The sequence below is a fragment of the Cherax quadricarinatus genome, chromosome 6 (assembly GCF_038502225.1).
Source record: "Cherax quadricarinatus isolate ZL_2023a chromosome 6, ASM3850222v1, whole genome shotgun sequence".
NCBI lineage: Eukaryota > Metazoa > Arthropoda > Malacostraca > Decapoda > Parastacidae > Cherax > Cherax quadricarinatus.
This window is the reverse complement of record NC_091297.1, coordinates 21,650,150-21,672,100: the sequence shown is the minus strand read 5'-3', so window position 1 is coordinate 21,672,100 and position 21,951 is coordinate 21,650,150. Positions and strand designations below refer to the sequence as shown.

The following is a 21,951-nucleotide window of genomic DNA, read 5'->3' as shown; positions in this document are numbered from 1 at the left end:
TAGTTTAGGTCCCTGTCAGCAGTATCGAGCTCAGGTCACTGTCAGCAGTGTCTAATTCAGGTCACTGTCAGCAATGTCTAGTTCAGTTCACTGTCAGCAGTGTCTAGTTCAGGTCACTGTCAGCACTGTCTTGCTCAGTTAGCTGTCAGCAGTGTCTAATTCAGGTCACTGTCAGCAGTGTCTAAATCAAATCACTGTCAGCAGTGTCTAGTTCAGGTCCTTGTCAGCAGTGTCTAGTTCAGGTCACTGTCAGCAGTGTCTAGTTCAGGTCACTCTCAGCAGTGTCTAGTTCAGGTCACTGTTAGCAGTGTCTAGTTCAGATCACTGTCAGCGGTGTCTAGTTCAGGTCACTGTCAGCAGTATCTAATTCAAGACACTGTGGGCAGTGTCTAGTTCAGATCACTGTCAGCCGTGTCTAGTTCTGGTCACTGTCAGCAGTGTCTAGTTCAGATCACTGTCAGCAGCGTCTAATTCAGGTCACTGTCAGCAGTGTCTAGTTCAGACCACTGTCAGCCGTGTCTAGTTCTGGTCACTGTCAGCAGTGTCTAGTTCAGTTCACTGTCAGCAGTGTGTAGTTCAGGTCACTGTCAGCAGTGTCTAGTTCAGGTCACTGTCAGCAGTGTCTAGTTCAGGTCACTGTCAGCAGTGTCTCGTTCTGGCCACTGTCAGCAGTGTCTAATTCATATCACTGTCAGCAGTGTCTAATTCAGGTTACTGTCAGCAGTGTCTAGCTCAGGTCACTGTCAGCAGTGTCTAGTTCAAGTCACTGTTAGCAGTGTCTAGTTCTGGTCACTGTCAGCAGTGTCTAGTTCAGGTCACTGTCAGCAGTGTCTAGTTCAGGACACTCTCAGCAGTGTCTAGTTCAGGTCACTGTCAGCAGTGTCTAGTTCAGGTCACTGTCAGCAGTGTCTAGTTCTGGCCACTCTCAGCAGTGTCTAGTTCAGATCACTGTCAGCAGTGTCTAATTCAGATTAATGTCAGCAGTGTCTAGCTCAGGTCACTGTCAGCAGTGTCTAGTTCAGGTCACTGTCAGCAGTGTCTAGTTCAAGTCACTGTAAGCAGTGTCTAGTTCTGGTCACTGTCAGCAGTGTCTAGTTCAGATCACTGTCAGCAGTGTGTAGTTCAGGTCACTGTCAGCAGTGTCTAGTTAAGAACATAAGAACATAAGAACGAAGGAACACTGCAGAAGGCCTACTGGCCCATGCGAGGCAGGTCCAAGTCTCCTACCGGCTTAAGCCAATGCACCCAACCTAGTCAGGTCAGGTCACATTGACTTAAGGGAGGAACACGGCAACCGACCTGGTAGCACAAGCTATCAGGTCTAACTCACACCCACCCACATCTACTCATGTATTTATCCAACCTATTTTTAAAGCTACACAACGTTCTGGCCTCTATAACGGTACTTGGGAGTTTGTTCCACTCATCCACAACTCTATTACCAAACCAGTACTTTCCTATATCCTTCCTGAATCTGAATTTTTCCAACTTAAAACCATTGCTGCGAGTCCTGTCTAGGCTAGATATTTTCAGCACACTATTTACATCCGCTTTATTTATTCCTGTCTTCCATTTATACACCTCAATCATATCCCCCCTAATTCTACAGGTCACTGTCAGCAGTGTCTAGTTCAGATCACTGTCAGCAGTGTCTAATTCAGGTCACTGTCAGCAGTGTCTAGTTCAGGTCACTGTCAGCAGTGTCTAGTTCAGGTCACTGTCTACCATAATTTGTTGGCCTTTTATAGACAAAGTTCTGCAACCATAAATAAGGAGATATTTAAATTTGTTGTTCTGTTTCTAAAGACTACAACAAGCTGATTAGCTGTGGAAAATATGTCGAAATCTACACCATTTGATCTGTTTATAGCGAAGTTCGTCAACTACTTGGTTGTTTATCTAATTCTTCCATAAAAAATCGCATTTTTTATATTTCTTGGGTTAAATTTTTGATCAGTGATCGGGATGAGTGTCTTGTATGTGTATCATCTGAGTCCAGACGTAAGACAGTTTACCTCACTGGACCACAACCTCTGGCTGGCGTTAAGAGAAGCTCTGTATGACCTTACCTGACTAGGCTGGGGCATTGGCTTAAGCCGGTAGGAGACTTGGACCTGCCTCCCATGGGCCAGTAGGCCTCTTGCAGTGTTCCTTCTTTCTTATGTTCTTATGTTTTTATCCTCAAGACATCGAGAGATTTTTGCCCAGGAAGAGATGAATGACGTTATTACTGACCTTGCAGTCTAAATAGAGAGCAAACCTTCTTGCCTTGATACATAAGCAGAAACAATTATGTCCTATCGGAAATAAATTATTGATTTGGCGACATTATTCCAGTAAACGGTCCGCTCTTTTATTGCTATAATATCAGTGGGCTTCTCATGAACTTAAAATATATACCATAGCATGAAAATACTCCTCGATGCAATCCAATACATCACTTGTCAATGGCATGTCTGTGATCTCAAGGTCACTGGTATATTAATGGGCCTTTATGAGAGACCACGAAATTCTGTTGCTTCCAATGCCTATCGAACAGTTCTGTTAATAGCAATAAAGAACTTTTCAAATACGAACTGGAATGAGCAATGTTCAGTGTGTGTGTGTTCCATTAGTTGATCCTAAGAACAGTTACCTGCAGCCTCTCCACATTCAGCTCGGAGTAATGAAAGTTTTTGTTCAGGGACCATTGAAGCATCGAGCCAGGCAATAGACGAAAAAATCGAAAAAAACTAAAAAAAATGAGTTAATCTTACCGAAAAATAGCTCAACAATCTGGCAACATTTTGGTGTATGTCTCGTCTCTGTACGATTCAGGTATACACAAATACATAAATACAGTTACATAGAATTATCATACATAATTAGGTAATTATCATACATAATTAGGTAATTTTACGATAATTAGGTAAAAAGTTATCGTAATTATAGTAACTGGGGTAATTACGTCATTATCGTGACTCACGCATACCTGTAGTTCGTTTATTGTAATTTTCTTGTCATTTTTAGTTTTTTTCCGTAATTTTTTCTTATGTTTTTGTGCAAAATGCTTCAAATTACTCATTGGTAACTCTCATGGTGGCTGTAGCAAGGAGCTCTACTCTCCACACCAACCTCAGTGCCGACCAAGGGTCAGGTAGAAGAAGGCCTACGCTCCTTTGATTGACCGCGCGGCTCCCTTGGGACGCGTATTTTCGCCGTCAATTCTATACAGTTTTGCACCAAAATGCCGCGTAAGAAGACTATTCACTCATTGAACCTGAAGAGGACTGTGATGTTGAGGATGCGAAGACTGCGAATGAAGAAACAGCTAAAACAAGCAAAGGCAGCAGCAGGTGACGCCACGACGCCATTACTACCCTCTGACCCCTCAGAAAATGAAGAATTAGTTTCAGCTGGTGAACTTCTGAATATTTCTCCAGTCAAGGCATGTGCTAAGAAAATCAAGGGAAAAAGGAAGAGTGAGGCCAGGAAGTCCAGGGCCACTCCAGATGTGGCCACCAAGTCCGGGGCCACTCCAGATGTGGCCACCAAGTCCGGGGTCACTCCAGATGTGGCCACCAAGTCCGGGGCCACACCAGATGTGGCCACTTCAAGCCGCAAACCTACAACATCGAGGAAGCGGAAACGAAGTGACGTATCTGTGGCCACCACCATCACCACTGTGGCCACATTGATCAACCCTACGCCTATATATACATCTGTCGTCACCACACCCACAGTTACATATGTGACGACCTCACCATGTATGAGTGTAACCCCTGTGACGACTGCAGATGTGGCCGCCCCACATGTGGCCACTGCAGATGTGGCCACCCCACATGTGGCCACTGCAGATGTGGCTGCCCCACATGTGGCCACTGCAGATGTGGCTGCCCCACATGTGGCCACTGCAGATGTGGCTGCCCCACATGTGGCCACTGCAGATGTGGCTGCCCCACATGTGGCCACTGCAGATGTGGCTGCCCCACATGTGGCCACTGCAGATGTGGCCACCCCACATGTGGCTACCCCAGTTGTGCCTAGTTCAGCTGTCGCCAGCACGTCGACAGCTGCTGACGCGAGTGCCAGTGACAGTGTTTGTGCTGTATCAAGTGCCAAACGACGGGTGTCAATGTATGAAAAGATAACTCCTGTTGTTGTTGAGAAGAAAATGATATGTTTCGAGGATTATAATTTTTCTGAAATTCTATCATTTGTTCACTGTTCCGAGTGTTTTTCGAAGAAGGTGAAAGTTACATATTATAAGCATCACTTAGAAACTGTTGTTACTATGTCGTGTACCGAGTGTAAGGCTATTTTAGTGAAAAAGCCACGTGGTATTTGTAAGCAGCTGAATGCTTTGACTGGTCGAATGGTGTATGCTGAAATGGTGACTGGTGGAGGCTACAAATCATTTCTTCGTAGAAATGCCTTGTGTAACCTACCTGTTATAACTCACGAAACATTTAGCAGATACACAAGCATGATTACAAGGGTATCCATTCAGTCTTGCAACATAATTCTAGCAGAAACAAGGGCAATCGTGCGTAAGGAATATGCCAAACAAGACACTTTGCCAGACGCACGTGGAGTTGTTGACATTGATGTGACGTATGATGGCACGTGGCATACTAGGGGCCATCATTCTAATTTTGGCATTGGTGTGGCTATTGATGCCTTGACAAAGCTTGTTGTTGACTATCAAGTGTTGTGTAAATACTGTTTCTTGTGTGTCAATATGGAAAATCGTTTGAAGAAGAAGAAAATTACCGTGGAAACGTATGAAAATTTTAAAGAAAACCATGAAAGGAAATGCAACAAAAACTTTTCCGGCTCCTCAGGAAAAATGGAGGTAGAAGCTGCACTCATCATTTGGCAAAGATCACTGAAGCACAAGTTGAGGTACAAGACCATAGTGTCTGATGGTGATAGTGCAACCTACAAAGGAATTATTGAACTCAATGATGGTGCTGGTCCATACCAAGGTTTACAAGTTACAAAAGAAGAGTGCATCAACCATTATGCAAAGCGGCTGAAAAATAGGTTGACAAGCTTGGTAAAATTGCACAACACGGAAAAACAACTTAGAACCGGAAAAAAGAGAAAGTATCACCTGAAGAGGAAAGGGATGTTGACAGATTTCATGATTGACAAGCTTGCTCAGTATTTTCAGAAGAACCTAAGGGACAGTCGTGGAACTGATGTTGAAACTATGAGGAATGGAATACTTGCAAGCTTCTTTCACTGTTTCTCCACTGACGACAACCCAGAGCATCACCTTTGTCCACCTGGTTCTGCTTCATGGTGTTTTTACCAGAAGGCACTGGCAGACAACCTACCACCACCATCCCACACAACCATGAAAGTGAAGTTTCAGCTACAACCTGACGACTTCAACAAGGTGCATGAAATCTACAAGGACCTCACCCGAGATGACATGATGGAACGATGCATACAGGGACGAACACAAAACCCAAATGAAAGCCTTCACCAAAGAATATGGTCGTATTGCAACAAAGCCCTGTATAGAAATAAGTGGCAAGTTGATTTCGCCGTCAGCCACGCCATAGCAGAGTACAATGTAGGATACGAAAGAAGTTGTTTGGACATACAACTTGGATATGGGCGTTCCTCATTGAACCAAAAACGCCTAAAGGATATGGACAGAATAATGCAGACACTCAAAGCTCCAAGAAGCAAGAAGAGGAAGACGGTGGTGGACACCTCCTATGAGGCTGGAGGCCATTAGATGATCCATGTCCATGCCTACTCTTCGTCAAAGGTAAATAATTCATGTGAATTTGTTGTTTAATTGTATGTGTATGTTTATCATTATTGTATATATGTATATTTACACATCTTTTGTACATAATCATTGGCAATACGATGTTTAGTGTGTATTTCCTTCTTTCCAGTTTGATGTGTATGGACCTTCATGATTGGCCAATCTGCCAAGGACTTCAGGATGGAGGGATCTGCATGGAACTTCAGAAATGTTATATATGCTCACTTCTACTCCTAATAAACATAAGAAGGCACATGGAATATTTTTACCCACCATAAGCTAAGCCTCAATGTATTATTCCATTTTTCTGGAAAGTCCATTTTCTGCAATTATATTGATTTGCTCCCTTTATTATTGAACCGATCTTTATCAATTTTACAGGATTTATTCACGGAACATTGTTCTATAACATTACATGTACCTTTTGATAAAAATCCTTACCATTTTTGTATACCATGGGTGTAAAATGCAAAAATTGTCCCAAAACATGTCAAGGCATCTTCACTATTTTTTTTGGGTACTATAAAAGATTATATTGCATGATTGCTCTTCGACATTTTGTCTGTTTGGCATTAATTAATAATTTCATTCTATAAAAAATAACTTCGATAATGCCATATTGATGTTGAGTTCCATTAAGTGCTGCAATATACAATTTCTCACATTTTATTTTTTTATGTCGTTATTTATTGAACGATCTTGATTAAAAAAATACACAGTCTCTTCTGATATGCCTAGATTCTGTGGTAAAAATTTAAGTGAAATCGTACAGAGGGAAGTGAACATAAATATATTTTTTTCAATTGCCCCTTGATTCAAGCAATGATGGGTAACGCAAATTCAAGTGGGCTTCAATACTTTGCCGAGATATTTTCAAACATCAGTGCTGCCAAATTAAAGGAGGGAATTATTATTCGTCCAAAAATCACAGAGGTCCCATAGGATAATATCTCAACAGAACCTTCATTGAATTAGAATAAAAAGTATAACAGAACTTGAAATGGATAGGTAGCATGTTTTTAGGGTAATTATAAATTTTCTGCATATAGATGGAGTATACATCTCTTCGATGGACATAAAAAAAATGGGATATAATGTGTCACTCAAAATACTTATTTTTATATTCTTCAGACGTGTATCTTAGGCAGATAATGACCCTTTAAGTTGTTATACACACACCTGACTTTCCCAACTATGGCTTTACACAACATTTATGAAACAAACAATTACTACATGGTATGTTATCCCATTAAGGTACTTGGTAGTAGATGTACACTATACTGAGAATAACCTAATAGGTTTTGATAGACAAGCTACACACCACTCCGTGTATATACTAGACATACACCACTCCGTGTTTACCTGGAGACAGTTCCAGGGGTCAACACCCCCGCAGCCCGGTCTGTGACCAGGCCTCAAGGTGGATCAGAGCCTGATCAACCAGGCTGTTACTGCTGGCTGCACGCAATCCAACGTACGAGACACAGCCCGGCTGGTCAGGTACCGACTTTAGGTGTTTGTCCAGTGCCAGCTTGAAGACTGCCAGGGGTCTATTGCTAATCCCCCTTACGTATGCTGGGAGGCAGTTGAACAGTCTCGGGCCCTTGACACTTATTGTATCGTCTCTTAACGTGCTAGTGACACCCCTGCTTTTCATTGGGGGGATGTTGCATCGTCTGCCGAGTCTTTTGCTTTCGTTGTGAGTGATTTTCATGTGCAAGTTCGGTACTAGTCCTTCTAGGATTTTCCAGGTGTATATAATCATGCATCTTTCCCGTCTGCGTTCCGGGGAGTACAGGATCAGGAACTTCAAGCGCTCCCAGTAATTGAGGTGTTTTATCTCCGTTATGCGCGCCGTGAAGGTTCTCTGTACATTTTCTAGGTCAGCAATTTCACCTGTCTTGAAAGGTGCTGTTAGTGTGCAGCAATATTCCAGCCTAGATAGAACAAGCGACCTGAAGAGTGTCATCATGGGCTTGGGATCCCTAGTTTTAAAGGTTCTCATTATCCATCTCATTATACACCACTCCGTGTATATACTACATATACACCACTCCGTGTATATACTAAATATACACCACTCCATGTATATACTAAATATACACCACTCCATGTATAAACTTGGATAGTTGAAGATACTAAACATATTTATTCCTTTAGACTTCGTTTCATCTCAAGGTATAGATCTGAAACTCTAACATAGACGAAATATAGCCCTAGCATAGACCAAATATAGCTCTAGCATAGACCATTGTCATTGCTGGAATGCCTAGGATTTTAAACTGACAGAAGATAGAGATATGAGTGTGTGTGGGAAACTGTCAGGTTGCAACACTAGAGTTGAAAACAGTAAATGTTTAAAAGACATTCATCATGAAGTTATAAATAAAGACAATAGATCAGGTCAGCAAACAAAGGGAGACAACAGAGGGCAGCAAGGGACAAGCTCCCTTAAGGTCTACTATACTAATAGCAGGAGTGTAAGAAATTAGATAGATGAGCTAAGATTAATTGCAAGTGCAGGAAACAGATATCATTGCTATAGCAGAGACCTGGCTCAATCTGAAAGATAGAGAGATGCCTTCTGAATGTCACATTCAAGGCTATAAATTATTCCACACTGACAGGGTCAACAGGAAGGGTGATGGGGTAGCGATGTACGTCAGAGATGATTTAAATTGTTGTGTTAGACAAGATATAAAATTAGAAGCGTCAGCCACTGAATCTGTTTGGTTACAGCTTCTCGAGGGCCGTGAAAAACTAATTTTGTGTGTGATTTACAGGGCCCCAAATCTTGATAGGGAGTGCGGTAAGCTTCTATGGGATGAAATTCGTAAGGCATATACAAACGAAAATGTTGTGATAGTGGGAGATTTCAACTATAGACAGATTGACTGAAGCAATTTGACAGGAAATTTAGAGACAAGCGACTTTCTTGATATGATTCATGACTGTTTTTTAAAACAGTTTGTGACAGAGCCAACTAGAGGAAATAACCTGATTGACTTGGTTCTTGCCAGCAGGGAAACGCTAATTAATAATCTTGAGGTTAATGATGAGTTTGGGGAAAGTGATCACAAATCACTCAGTTTTAATATAACATGGAATTCCCCTAATAATGGCAATTAAGTCTCTGTCCCTGACTTTCACTTGGCTGATTTCACAGGACTGAAAAATTACTTGGGCGGGCTGAACTGGAATGACCTGACTATGGGTCAGGTAGGTGGTGATGGTTGCCGATATGACGTTTTCCAGGACATAGTTCTAGCTGCACAGACAACTTATGTTCCAAGTAGGGAAATCAGATCAAACAAAAATGACCCTAAATGGATGAACAATAGCTTAAAACATATCATTGGTCAAAAGAGAGGCATATATAGGCAAATAAAAAGAGGAGAGGGGCAATTAAGAAATCAATATATTTAGTTAAAGAGAGAAATAAAAAAGGGAATAAGAAAAGCAAAAAGAGATTATGAGGTTAAAGTTGCAAGAGAATCGAAGACTAACCCAAAAGGATTCTTTCAGGTATACAGAAGTAAGATCAGGGACAAGATAGGCCCACTCAAAAGTTACTCGGGTCAGCTCACGGACAGTGATAAGGAAATGTGTAGAATTTTTAACACATACTTCCTCTCAGATTTTACTCAAGAAGATACTAGCGATATTCCAGAAATAATAAATTATGTAGAACAAGATGATGATAAACTATGCACGATTAGGGTCACAAGTGACATGGTCCTTAAGCAAATAGATAAATTAAAACCTAATAAATCCCCAGGTCTGATGAACTACATGTATGCAAGGGTTCTAAAGGAATGTAAAGAGGAGCTTAGCAAACCTTTGGCTAATCTTTTCAATATATCACTACAGACTGGCATGGTGCCAGATAGGTAGAAAACGGCAAATGTGATATCTATTTTCAAAGCAGGTGACAAGTCCTCAGCTTCGAACTATAGACCAATAAGCCTAACCTCCATAGTGGGAAAATTTGTGGAATCGATAATTGCCGAGTCAGTTCGTAGCCACTTTGAAAATCATAAATTAATCAACGAATCTCAGCATGGTTTTACGAAGGGGCGTTCCTGCCTTACAAATTTATTTATTTTTTCACTAAGGTATTTGAGGAGGTAGATCATGGTAATGAATATGATATTGTGTATATGGACTTCTGTAAGGCTTTTGACAGGGTCCCACAACAGAGACTACTGAGGAAAATAAAGGGACATGGAATAGGAGAAATTTTTTCCTGGATAGAGACATGGTTAACAAATAGGCAGCAGAGAGTTTGCATAAATGGGGAGAAATCAGAGTGGGGAAGCGTCACGAGCGTTGTTCCACAGGGGTCAGTGTTGGGCCCCCTGTTGTTCACAATCTACATAAACGACATTGATGAGGGCATAAAGAGCGACATAAGCAAGTTTGCCGATGACACCAAAATAGGCCGTCGAATTCATTCTGACGAGGACATTAGAGCACTCCAGGAAGATTTGAATAGACTGATGCAATGGTCGGAGAAGTGGCAGATGCAGTTTAATATAGACAAATGCAAAGCTTTAAATGTTGGACAGGAAAATAACCATGCCACATATAAACTAAATAGTGTAGAGCTTAATATTACGGATTGCGAAAAAGATTCAGGAGTTCTGGTTAGCAGTAATCTGAAACCAAGACAACAGTACATTAGTGTTCGCAATAAAGCTAACAGAATCCTTGGCTTCATATCAAGAAGCATAAATAATAAGAGTCCTCAGGTTGTTCTTCAACTCTGTATATCCTTGGTTAGACCTCATTTAGATTATGCTGCACAGTTTTGGTCGCCGTATTACAGAATGGATATAAATGTTCTGGAAAACATTCAAATGAGGATGACAAAGTTGATCCCATGTATCAGAAATCTTCGCTATGAGGATAGACTGAGGGCTCTGAATCTGCACTCTATAGAAAGGCGTGGAATTAGGGAGGATATGATTGAGGTGTATAAATGGTAGACAGGAATAAATAAAGGGGATGTAAATAACGTGCTGAAAATATCTAGCCTAGACAGGACTCGTAGCAATGGTTTTAAGCTGGAAAAATTCAGATTGAGGAAGGATACAGGAAAGCACTGGTTTGGTAATAGAGTTGTGGATGAGTGGAACAAACTCACGAGTACAGTTATAGAGTCTAAAACGTTGTGTAGTTTTAAAAATAGGTTAGATAAATACATGAGTGGGTATGGGTGGGTGTGAGTTGGACCTGACTAGCTTGTGCTGCTGGATCTGGCGCCGTGCTCCTTCCTTAAGTGAATGTGACCTGACCTGACTAGGTTGGGGCATGGGCTTAAGCCGGTAGGAGACTTGGACCTGCCTCGCATGGGCCAGTAGGCCTGCTGCAGTGTTCCTTCTTTCTTATGTTCTTATGTCTAATGTTTAATGGAAAGATTCATTTCATATGTTAGAGATATTTCCCTGGATCTAAGCCAGTAGCCACACTTTAATGGAACTTGATATCGGAGGTTTTACAAATACTATCTATACATTAGGTGTAGTGAGTGTTGATGCTAAACAAATCACCGACATGCAGGAGCTACAACAGCTCTTATTAGCAAACAGGACTTATATGCTAATTATCCGCTCGTCCAGAAGGAAAAACCACAGAACCCAGCTGTCCACGTGACCTCAAGTATATTACATAACTGGAGTCCAGGTGTTGTCCACATTTCCTCCCTTATGCAAGGACAGGGGGGATTACTTTAGGTAATGATCCATGGTAAGGGCTCAGGCATGGTCATTACATGGTCATGTCTCCATACTTTGTATCGCCCTAGTTTCAAATCCCACTTACCAGTGAGCAAGTATTTTGGAACATTTATCCTGGTATTAAATCCCCTTTGTCGACGAAGTATTCACCAAGTGCTTGAAAGATGTATAATACAAAATATCTAATATGATTTCCAAAACTATGTTTAGGCACACTTCATCTCTTTTATAACCATCTACTTACGTACTTACCCCCCCCCCCCCCCACCCCCTTCTTCTTACCATCTCATGTCTCATTTCGTTACACTGTCTCTCACTGGTCTTCTCTTCACTTCCTCTCTTCTCAGTTCTTAACCACGTGAGAGAGACTAAAGGTTATTTCCTACTTATAATAAGTTGAAATTAGTTTTCTGTTGTTGAATAGAGATGCCTTTTACCTCTGATTCCTTGAGCTTGATTTTTCTCTTAATGTAAGAATATTGTTAGAGATGAGAGAACTATTAGTAGTAGTAGTAGTAGTAGTAGCAGTAATAGTAGTAATAGTAGCAAAAACACTTATGTTTGTGTTTGTAATCGATGCAATAGAAGCTGCAGTAGCTAAAGGGATTGTGCTTATAGTAACAGTAATGAAAGTAGTTGTAGTAACAGTAATGACAGTTGTAGTAACAGTAATGACAGTTGTAGTAACAGTAATGACAGTTGTAGTAACAGTAATGACAGTTGTAGTAACAGTAATGACAGTTGTAGTAACAGTAATGACAGTTGTAGTAACAGTAATGACAGTTGTAGTAACAGTAATGACAGTTGTAGTAACAGTAATGACAGTTGTAGTAACAGTAATGGCAGTTGTAGTAACAGTAATGACAGTTGTAGTAACAGTAATGGCAATAGTTGCGGTAACAGTAATGGCAGTTACAATAAAGTATTGGTAGTTGTAATAACAATATTGGTAGCAGTTGCAATAACAGTAATGGTGGTAGCTGCAATAACAGTAATGGTGGTAACTGCAATAACAGTAATGGTGGTAGTTGTATTGCTTGATTTGATGGCATTCTAATAAATGGAACTACAGTAAGGTATTGTGAACGTGAGTGGTCACAGTAGCAGTAACAACAGTAACATTCACACTCACAGTTACATCTTCAAGAGTAATTAGCAGTTAATTACTGTCTAAATATTACGTCACGTTGTCCTCTCTTCCCTCCAGAATAATTATTATGCAGAGAAAAACATCAAAATATAACTTATTTAAATGTGTTACCTGTAGTTTATTGTTTTACTAAATCATTTATAGTTTATATTATATATATTCTCCTACTTGAGTGTATCGTGAATATTAATCATCTAAAATTGTGAGATTATTTTTCATGCAATTCATAAATTATAGAAGGTGTTTGTGATGCTGACAGAGGATTATAGGCAGCCAATTATTATTTTTATTTCAGTGTTTGTCATTATAATATAATTTTCTTGTGTTCCTTGCAACACTTGTTCATCACAATGAGCACACATTGTGTGCTCTTTTTACTCTCTCCTAGTTTTAATAACTTATTCGTGCCTTCAGATGTTGAGCTCTAGCTCTGTGGATACTGTGACAACACAGTTATTGTCTTAATGTAATGTGGAAGTCCTTGCATCGCCTCCATATAACGTCAGAGAGCATCCGGTTGACCTCACAGCCAACGTCAAAACACATCTAATTAATGGAATGGATAATTCAAAATATATTTATTTAACTTCATAGTAATATTGGTATATAATACTGCATCGTAAATAAGCTAAACATATATACAACAGCCGCTCTCACTAGTGGAAGTTGTCGAAGTTGATTGCAGGTCTGTACCAAGATACCCTTGTGTTGCAGTTTGTTCAATTTGTCAGACACTGCAACACAAGGGTATCTTGGTACAGACCTGCAATCAACTTCGACAACTTCCACTAGTGAGAGCGGCTGGATTTGAGAGGGACCTGACCTTTCAACATATATACAACAGTTAGGTATCTTTATTCCGAAACATTTACCCTAAATAGTAGGCGGCAAATATGGAGAGGATAATGGAGAGGTAAAGATAATGTAATCAGTCCAGCATCCTTGAAGAAGTTGGAGGTGATCAGTCCCTCAGCTTTGAACAATGTGAAGCTGAACATGAGAATGGAGAGGTTTTATATTATGTTAGAAGGAAGGTGAATGATGATGACGTCACAGGAAGCTGGATCCACTGGTAGAAGACCATAAGAACTGAGGATCACCGCAGCAAACCTACCGGATTATGCTATTCAATGGGTCTTAATTCCTATGGTTTTCCTTCTTAACTCCACAAGTAACATCACATCACATCCACTCAACTCCACAAGTAACATCACATCACATCCACTCAACTCCACAAGTAACATCACATCACATCCACTCAACTCCACAAGTAACATCACATCACATCCACTCAACTCCACAAGTAACATCACATCACATCCACTCAACTCCACAAGTAACATCACATCACATCACATCCACTCAACTCCACAAGTAACATCACATCACATCCACTCAACTCCACAAGTAACGTAAAATACAATAAAAATCTGGTAACGTTAATCCAGTTGGATTTCCTCTTAAAGTAGCTTCATCCCTTTGGTAGAACCAGAATCCAACTTGATAAGGATTGTAATGGGATTGGATTACTTTGTTCACGCTCTGGTCAATGTTTTTGTGGCGACAAAGGATTTGAAATTTTAGAGATTATTTAGCGTTAATCCCTGAAAAATCAACTCGCTTTGTCAAGTGAAACAATGTATGGATATTTACATCTATTTTTTTTTCGTAATATACAAATTGTTTTATATGTAAAGGTCAATTTTTTTTAAATAATGCTAATAATTTAAATATAATAAAAAAAATAAGGAATACGTGAAGATGTAAATGTTTGTATAATAACCAGGAATGTGTTTGAGAAAATTAAGTTTCCTTAGATTTTTAAGATTTATTTATAAGATTTTACTAATATAGGTTAAGATTAGTTGTACGTTACCAGTCTACAGTCTACAGTCTACAGTCTACAGTCTACAGTCTACAGTCTAGATGACAAATCCGTTTTCAGAATCGATTCCTTATATTTCTTCTTACCCAGCTATACTTCACTCCTGTTCTGTTCTATATTCAATTTTCTTTTTTTTTTACTTAAGTATAAATCATCCATCTTTCTGACACTCTATTTCTGTATTAACCAATATTATGCTTTTTGTTTACGTATATTTACTTTATCCACGTTTAATTCACCTTTTTTCCCGACTATACCTTATAAATGGCTGCGGCGTTGCCAGTCTTATTTATACAAGACTCAAACTCTCATCTGTTCCAGGCGAAACCCTTTTCTCTTATCATAAAATATTTAGATTTATTCACAAATATCACACTGAGACCTAAGCCACGGGTTTCACCGCCTCTGTGAAGCAAACACACAGGTGCAGAACAAGTTTTTTGTGACTACCTTTCATTCTATGTAGAGCTTTATAAAGACCATGATAAAGCTCTACTTGGAGCGAGATGTTGTAATAACAAATACTTGCTCACCACCGGTGTCTTCTTCATTACTGCTGACAAGACGCTTCCTATCTGGTTTATCAGACTGTTGCCTCCTACACTGCCTACATTTCTCTCTACTGTTGTAAACACTGGGTAATTACAACCATAATTATTTTTTGCGTGTGTGTTTTCTTCAAGTCATTTGGTTGCAGGGAATGTCATGCTATTTTTGCTATTTTTATCCTTTCTATTATTTCCATGAGTTTTCCCTCATTTAAAAGTTACTATAGTATTCAGGTTTAGTTTACATTTCGGTTTCATTGTCAGGATTAATAATGTAACGAGGAGTGTCATCACATGTCATGATAAATCACCAGCATTATTGTTATATATATATATATATATATATATATATATATATATATATATATATATATATATATATATATATATATATATATATATATATATATATATATATATATAATGTCGTGCCGAATATGTAAAACTGGTCAATTAGCAAGAACTCATTTAAAATTAAGTCCTTTCTAAAATATCACAACACTTCCACCAACATCTATAACATAACATGAGCACTATAACATATCACCATCACAAAAAAAAAGAAATAATACACAGACACCCACAACTTATACATTTCAATCACAAATTTATGACATGAGACATACACACCAAATCTAAGACATTCACCTCCAACTAAGACATACACATCTTAACTAAGACATACACCAAAACCTATACTTGACATATTGCGGTATGAATATTCTTACCGCATTTAACATTTCTCACCTATGTTGCATATCACATTCCTCATCCACATCATTCCTAAAACATCCTTCCTTATTCATCCGTATATCTCTTAGAGATATTTTAACCCCGACGGCCCATCACGACGTAGAAGCCAGAGCAACCATCACCACTCCAACACCACCTACTACACTCTGGCTTCTACGTCATGATGGGCCGTCGGGGTTAAAATATCTCTAAGAGATATACGGATGAATAAGGAAGGATGTTTTAGGAATGATGTGGATGAGGAATGTGATATGCAACATAGGTGAGAAATGTTAAATGCGGTAAGAATATTCATACCGCAATATGTCAAGTATAGGTTTTGGTGTATGTCTTAGTTAAGATGTGTATGTCTTAGTTGGAGGTGAATGTCTTAGATTTGGTGTGTATGTCTCATGTCATAAATTTGTGATTGAAATGTATAAGTTGTGGGTGTCTGTGTATTATTTTTTTTTTTTGTGATGGTGATATGTTATAGTGCTCATGTTATGTTATAGATGTTGGTGGAAGTGTCGTGATATTTTTGTGTATGTCTTATTTTTGTGCGAATGTTTAAAAAATAAGTGTTTTCAATGATCATAGTAGTTTTGTGATGCATGATCTTAGATTTTTGGTGATCTTGGTGATGAGTGTTGATAGATGATGCTAAACATGATATGGAATTGGTGATCGTGATTTTTGTGTGAATAATTATAAAAATGTGTGTTTTCTGTGATAGTAGTGGGGTCATAAAATCTGGTAATCGTCTTGGTTATAGTGTTCTTAGATAATGTAGGGTACAACAGGTTGAAACAAGGTGGGTTGGGTGTGATGTTACTAACCACCAAGTAAACACAGATGGGAGTGTGTCGTCACTGAGGTGACCTCGCCGGTCCTGTGAGGTGTGACATCGTGTGTTGGTGGTAGTGAGGTGAGTGCGCTTAGATATTGTCAAATATGATTTTTTGTGTGAATGTTTATAAAAAAATGAGTGTTTTCTGTGATATTAGTGATTTTTGAGGTAAGTGAACATGGGTGATTGTTGTTGGTGGTTGTCTTAGATTTATGTGTACAAGATATGTTTTCAGTTGATGGTGATCATGTACTAAGTGTTTGCGTATTAGGTTTGTGTTCAAGTTTTTCTTTTTTTTTTTTTGCGCCCATGGGGTGGGAGTTCTTGGTTATAGTGATTTGAGGGAATTTCTATAAAATGGATGTTAGCTGGTGATGCTAAACTTAGATTCTGGTGATTTTGACGGTGTTTTGGTAGTATTCAGTGGTGATTTGGTAGTAATCAGCAGTGTTTTGGGAGTATTGAGAGGTGTTTGATGTTGTTTTTTGAAGGTGTTCAAATGATTTGCAGAGAATTTTTTGGTGTTCCGTGGTGTTTTGGTGTTGTTCAGAGTTGGTTCAAAGTTAGTCAGTGTGTTAGTTATGGTAATGTCTCATGTCATAAGTGTATGAGTTAGTTTTTTTGTGTGTGCTAATGTTGTAAAGTCTGGAGAATGAGGGAGGAGTTTGGTGGATGAGATGTAATTTCGGTTAATGAAATGTGTAAGTGTGAATGTAAATTGATGAGTGAGTTAGAGAAGACAAAATGTTATGTGATCTTAGTAAAAGTATAGATAGTTTTAGTGATCTTCGTTATGATGATGTTTTAAGAGAATGTGTACAAAAAATGTGTGATCTTAGTGGTGGGGTTATAGAATTTGGTAAACGTCTTGATTGTGGTGATCTTAGATGTTGGAGATATAACAGGTTGAAACAAGTAACTTCCTCTCGTTAAGTTAAATGAAGTAAAAGTAGGGTGTGACGTTGCTGATTGCCAAGTAAACACAGGATGGAGTGTGATGTCATGGGAGGTATCCCTATCTGTGCTGGTATGTGTTGGTGGTAGTGAGGGGGGTGTATTAGATATTGTATGGAGTTGGTGATTGTGATTTTTTTGTGTGAATGTTTATGAAAATGAGTGTTTTCTGCGATCTTAGTGGTTTTGAGGTGAGTGGTCATTGATGATAGTTGATGGATGTCATAGTTTTTTTTTTTTTGTGTGTGTGTGTGTACTCACCTAGTTGTACTCACCTAGTTGAGGTTGCGGGGGTCGAGTCCGAGCTCCTGGCCCCGCCTCTTCACTGATCGCTACTAGGTCACTCTCCCTGAGCCGTGAGCTTTATCATACCTCTGCTTAAAGCTATGTATGGATCCTGCCTCCACTACATCGCTTCCCAAACTATTCCACTTACTGACTACTCTGTGGCTGAAGAAATACTTCCTAACATCCCTGTGATTCATCTGTGTCTTCAGCTTCCAACTGTGTCCCCTTGTTACTGTGTCCAATCTCTGGAACATCCTGTCTTTGTCCACCTTGTCAATTCCTCTCAGTATTTTGTATGTCGTTATCATGCCCCCCCTATCTCTCCTGTCCTCCAGTGTCGTCAGGTTGATTTCCCTTAACCTCTCCTCGTAGGACATACCTCTTAGCTCTGGGACTAGTCTTGTTGCAAACCTTTGCACTTTCTCTAGTTTCTTTACGTGCTTGGCTAGGTGTGGGTTCCAAACTGGTGCCGCATACTCCAATATGGGCCTAACGTGTGTGTGTGTGTGTGTGTGTGTGTGTGTGTGTATGTGTGTGTGTGTGTGTGTGTGTGTGTGTGTGTGTGTGTACATGTTATGATTTCGGTTGGTGGTGAACCTGTTGTAAGTGTTTTCGGTGTTTGGAAATGTTCAAAGGTGTTTTTTTTTGTGAGTATTCAAATGATTAATGAGTGTCTTTTTTTCCGCTCATGTTATATAATAGTCTGAGGTGAGTGGGATCGTCTTGGTTATAGTGATTTGAGGGGATTTCTATAAATGGGTGTTAGTTGCAGGCGCGGATCTAGGAACAAAGTTTGGTGGGGAGGCCCGACGGCAGAATTTTCGGTTGTTTAAAGAGCATTAACATTACCGTTTCTCCACTAACGGGATTCTTATTTGTTAATTACTGGCGGACTGACCTAAATGAATGGGCATAACCATCTGCTCTAGGTGCCAGTGTTTCTCTTCGGATCCAAATGAGAGAGCCGATTTTTCTGAGAAAAAAAAACACTGACCTTACAATGTGAGGAATTTTGTATCTTATTAAAACTTTATTGAAAGTAAGAATTTAATAGCTAGAGACTTTTACATTAGACATTAACTTAAATGTAGAATATATATATATATATATATATATATATATATATATATATATATATATATATATATATATATATATATATATACCTGCTTAAGACAGTAAGCATTATACTTTATAATATTACCTATAATAGTAGCCTTAAAAGTAACATGCAAAGGTTATTACACTGAAAGGATTAATCACACTGCAGCCTAAGCAAGAGAAGACGGCGGTTCCTTTCCGCAAACTTGTTGATCACACGATCAACAGGAACATGTACATCGTTATGGACGGCGAGTAGTGCGAGGCCGTTGAGGCGATCCTGACCTATGGTGCTCCTCAAGTATGTCTTCAGGCGTTTCAGGGCTGAGAACGATCGTTCGGCTTCTGCATTTGAGACTGGCAGGGTCAGTAGGATGGTAAGGAGCTTCGCAATGTTCGGAAACATACGGGCCTCGGCGTATTCCTTTGCTTTCTTGACAGATTCGAAGGCCGGAGCGGAACATGTCCACCGCTGTGTTTCCGTCTGCACGAGCAAAGTAAAAAAAAAAAAAAGTGACTCAACGTCACTTTCGTAGATTTAGTGGCTTTAAGAACAGCATCCACGTTTGCTTTTGAGCCCCTGAGCAGCTCCTTCAATCGGAGAGCAACGGGCACAGTGTCATCATCAAATCTGCTCTTCAACTCAGCGATCACATGGTCAACGAACGGAATATACACCGAGCGCCGATAGTACTCCTCAGCAGATGCCGCTGGGACATTCGCGCGTTGTGTCTGTCGTGCACAGACTCTGGGAATAGGGACGTCATCGTGAGCTGAGCCCACTTCAACTAGAAGATCTTTGGCTTTCACGAACACAGCGTGGAAGTACTCCTCGGCATCCGCTCTAAATTTGGAGAATTTATATAACTGTATAACGAAAAAAATATGAAAAAGGTAAAAATGGAAATACAGTACCAACGATAATAAATAAGTTAGTACAAACTTTCACTGCCAGTTTGATTCGAATACTATATCTCACAGAATTTTCTGTTGTTTTCAATAGTGGTCTCAACACTTTTGTAGCTTGAATAGTGAGATAATATCTCACTATTCAAGCTACACATACTGACTCACTGCGAGCCGGGCACGAACCAGGACGAGAGGGTAAGGGTTCATGAACCATTCAGTGACCTTACTGCACCAGGTAAAGGGGCCAGGGCAAGATTAATACATTAGGCTATTGTGTTTATGCCTGTTTTGGGGCCTTGTGGGACAGTGCCAGAGTGGAGTGGGTTGGAGCCTTGGAGCTATGCCTACGGTAGCCTACCGTGAAAGAGTATAATAATAATAATAATAATAATAATAATAATAATAATAATAATAATAATAATAATAACAATTATTATTATTATTATTATTATTATTATTATTATTATTATTATTATTATTATTATTATTATACTCTTTCACGGTAGGCTACCGTAGGCATAGCTCCAAGGCTCCAACCCACTCCACTCTGGCACTGTCCCACAAGGCCCCAAAACAGGCATAAACACAATAGCCTAATGTATTAATCTTGCCCTGGCCCCTTTACCTGGTGCAGTAAGGTCACTGAATGGTTCATGAACCCTTACCCTCTCGTCCTGGTTCGTGCCCGGCTCGCAGTGAGTCAGTATGTGTGTTGGAGCCTTGAAATACCGGGGGACGGTGACTCACCGTCACGGGGTCACGCCGCATCAGCCGTCTGATGTTACCACGTGCTCTCAACATGCAACACTGCTTGACGCTCGCTGAGGCTGAGCCTCGCTCTCTCAGAGCCTGCCTGCCTCTCTGGCTGTTATGCCAAATTTCTTTCAAGTTAGGACATTTCCACGATTTTTTTTTGCCACATCTCATTATTCTCAGCATCAATACAGCTCCAAAATGTTTATTATAAGTATCCAACCTTAAAAAGCATTTTTGTATTGTTATGGAGCTAGAGGTATTAGTGGTCTGTAAACTTGCAAAGTTGCAAAACAAATTTAAATGCATCCCAAAGCAGTGGCGTAACTACGGGGAGCCTGGGGGGTCCGCCCCCCTCTCCCTCACTAGAGCTGTGGGCCCCCCCCACTTGAAAAGGAGTATCTGCATAGTTTTGTGTCTAGAAAAGTAAATATATATATATATATATATATATATATATATATATATATATATATATATATATATATATATATATATATCGGCTTTAAAATCTCAAATAATTCGGGAGGGCATGCCCCCGCCATGTAAAGGATTGGCCCCTCCTTCCCCTCGCCCCAAAATGAAAACCCAGCTACGACACTGGGCCAAAGCCCAAAGAGGGCCAAAGGGGGGGGGGGCCCTGGCACCCCCCCCCTAATATCCGCGCCTGGTTAGTTGGTGGTGTTGATCTTAGTTTCTGGTGATTTTTAGTGTTGTTTGGGCAGTATTCGGTGCTGTTTCGGTAGTATTCAGTGGTGTTTTGGGAGTATTCAAAGGAGTTTGATGATGTTTTTGAATGTGTTCAGATGATGTTTTTGGAGTAATCAAAGGTAATTAATGTTGTTTTTGGTGTTGTACAAAGTAAAGTGTGGTGTGTGTGTGGGTGTGTTTGTGTTAGTTTTGGTAAAATGTCTCATGTCATAAGTGTATGAGTTAATTTATGTGATAATGTTGTAAAGTCTGGAGACTGAGGGAGTAGTATGGTGGATGAGTTGTAATTTCAGTTAATGAAATGTGTAAGTGTAGATAAATTAGATATGATAAATCTTATTTGTGAGTAATCAAAATGATATTTTGGAAGTGCTTCAGTGTTGTTTGGAAATGTTCAAAGGTGTTTATGTGAGTATTCAAATGATTTATGAGAGTGTTCGAAGTAATCTTGGGGTTGTTCTGTAGTGAGGTGATAAAGGTTGTGGATGAGAGAATATTTCTTAAGAGATATTGAGAAAAGGTGGTCTCAAATGATGTATGAGAGTGTTTTGAAGGTGTTCAAAGT

The 21,951-nt window shown here is 39.7% G+C and overlaps 1 protein-coding gene across 1 annotated transcript; it reads left to right on the top strand.

Moving 5' to 3' along the window:
- Window positions 1-3,132: 3,132 nt before the first annotated feature.
- LOC128693681 (uncharacterized) lies at window positions 3,133-6,019 on the top strand. Its single transcript, XM_053783470.2, has 2 exons — window positions 3,133-5,764; window positions 5,898-6,019. Exon 1 carries the CDS (start codon window positions 3,227-3,229, stop codon window positions 5,729-5,731), a length of 2,505 nt encoding a protein of 834 aa, XP_053639445.2. The 5' UTR covers window positions 3,133-3,226; the 3' UTR covers window positions 5,732-5,764; window positions 5,898-6,019.
- Window positions 6,020-21,951: the final 15,932 nt, after the last annotated feature.

Bases quoted from the DNA above. Each gene is read 5' to 3' on its own strand.
- LOC128693681 (XM_053783470.2), top strand. From the start codon at position 3,227: ATGCCGCGTAAGAAGACTATTCACTCATTGAACCTGAAGAGGACTGTG.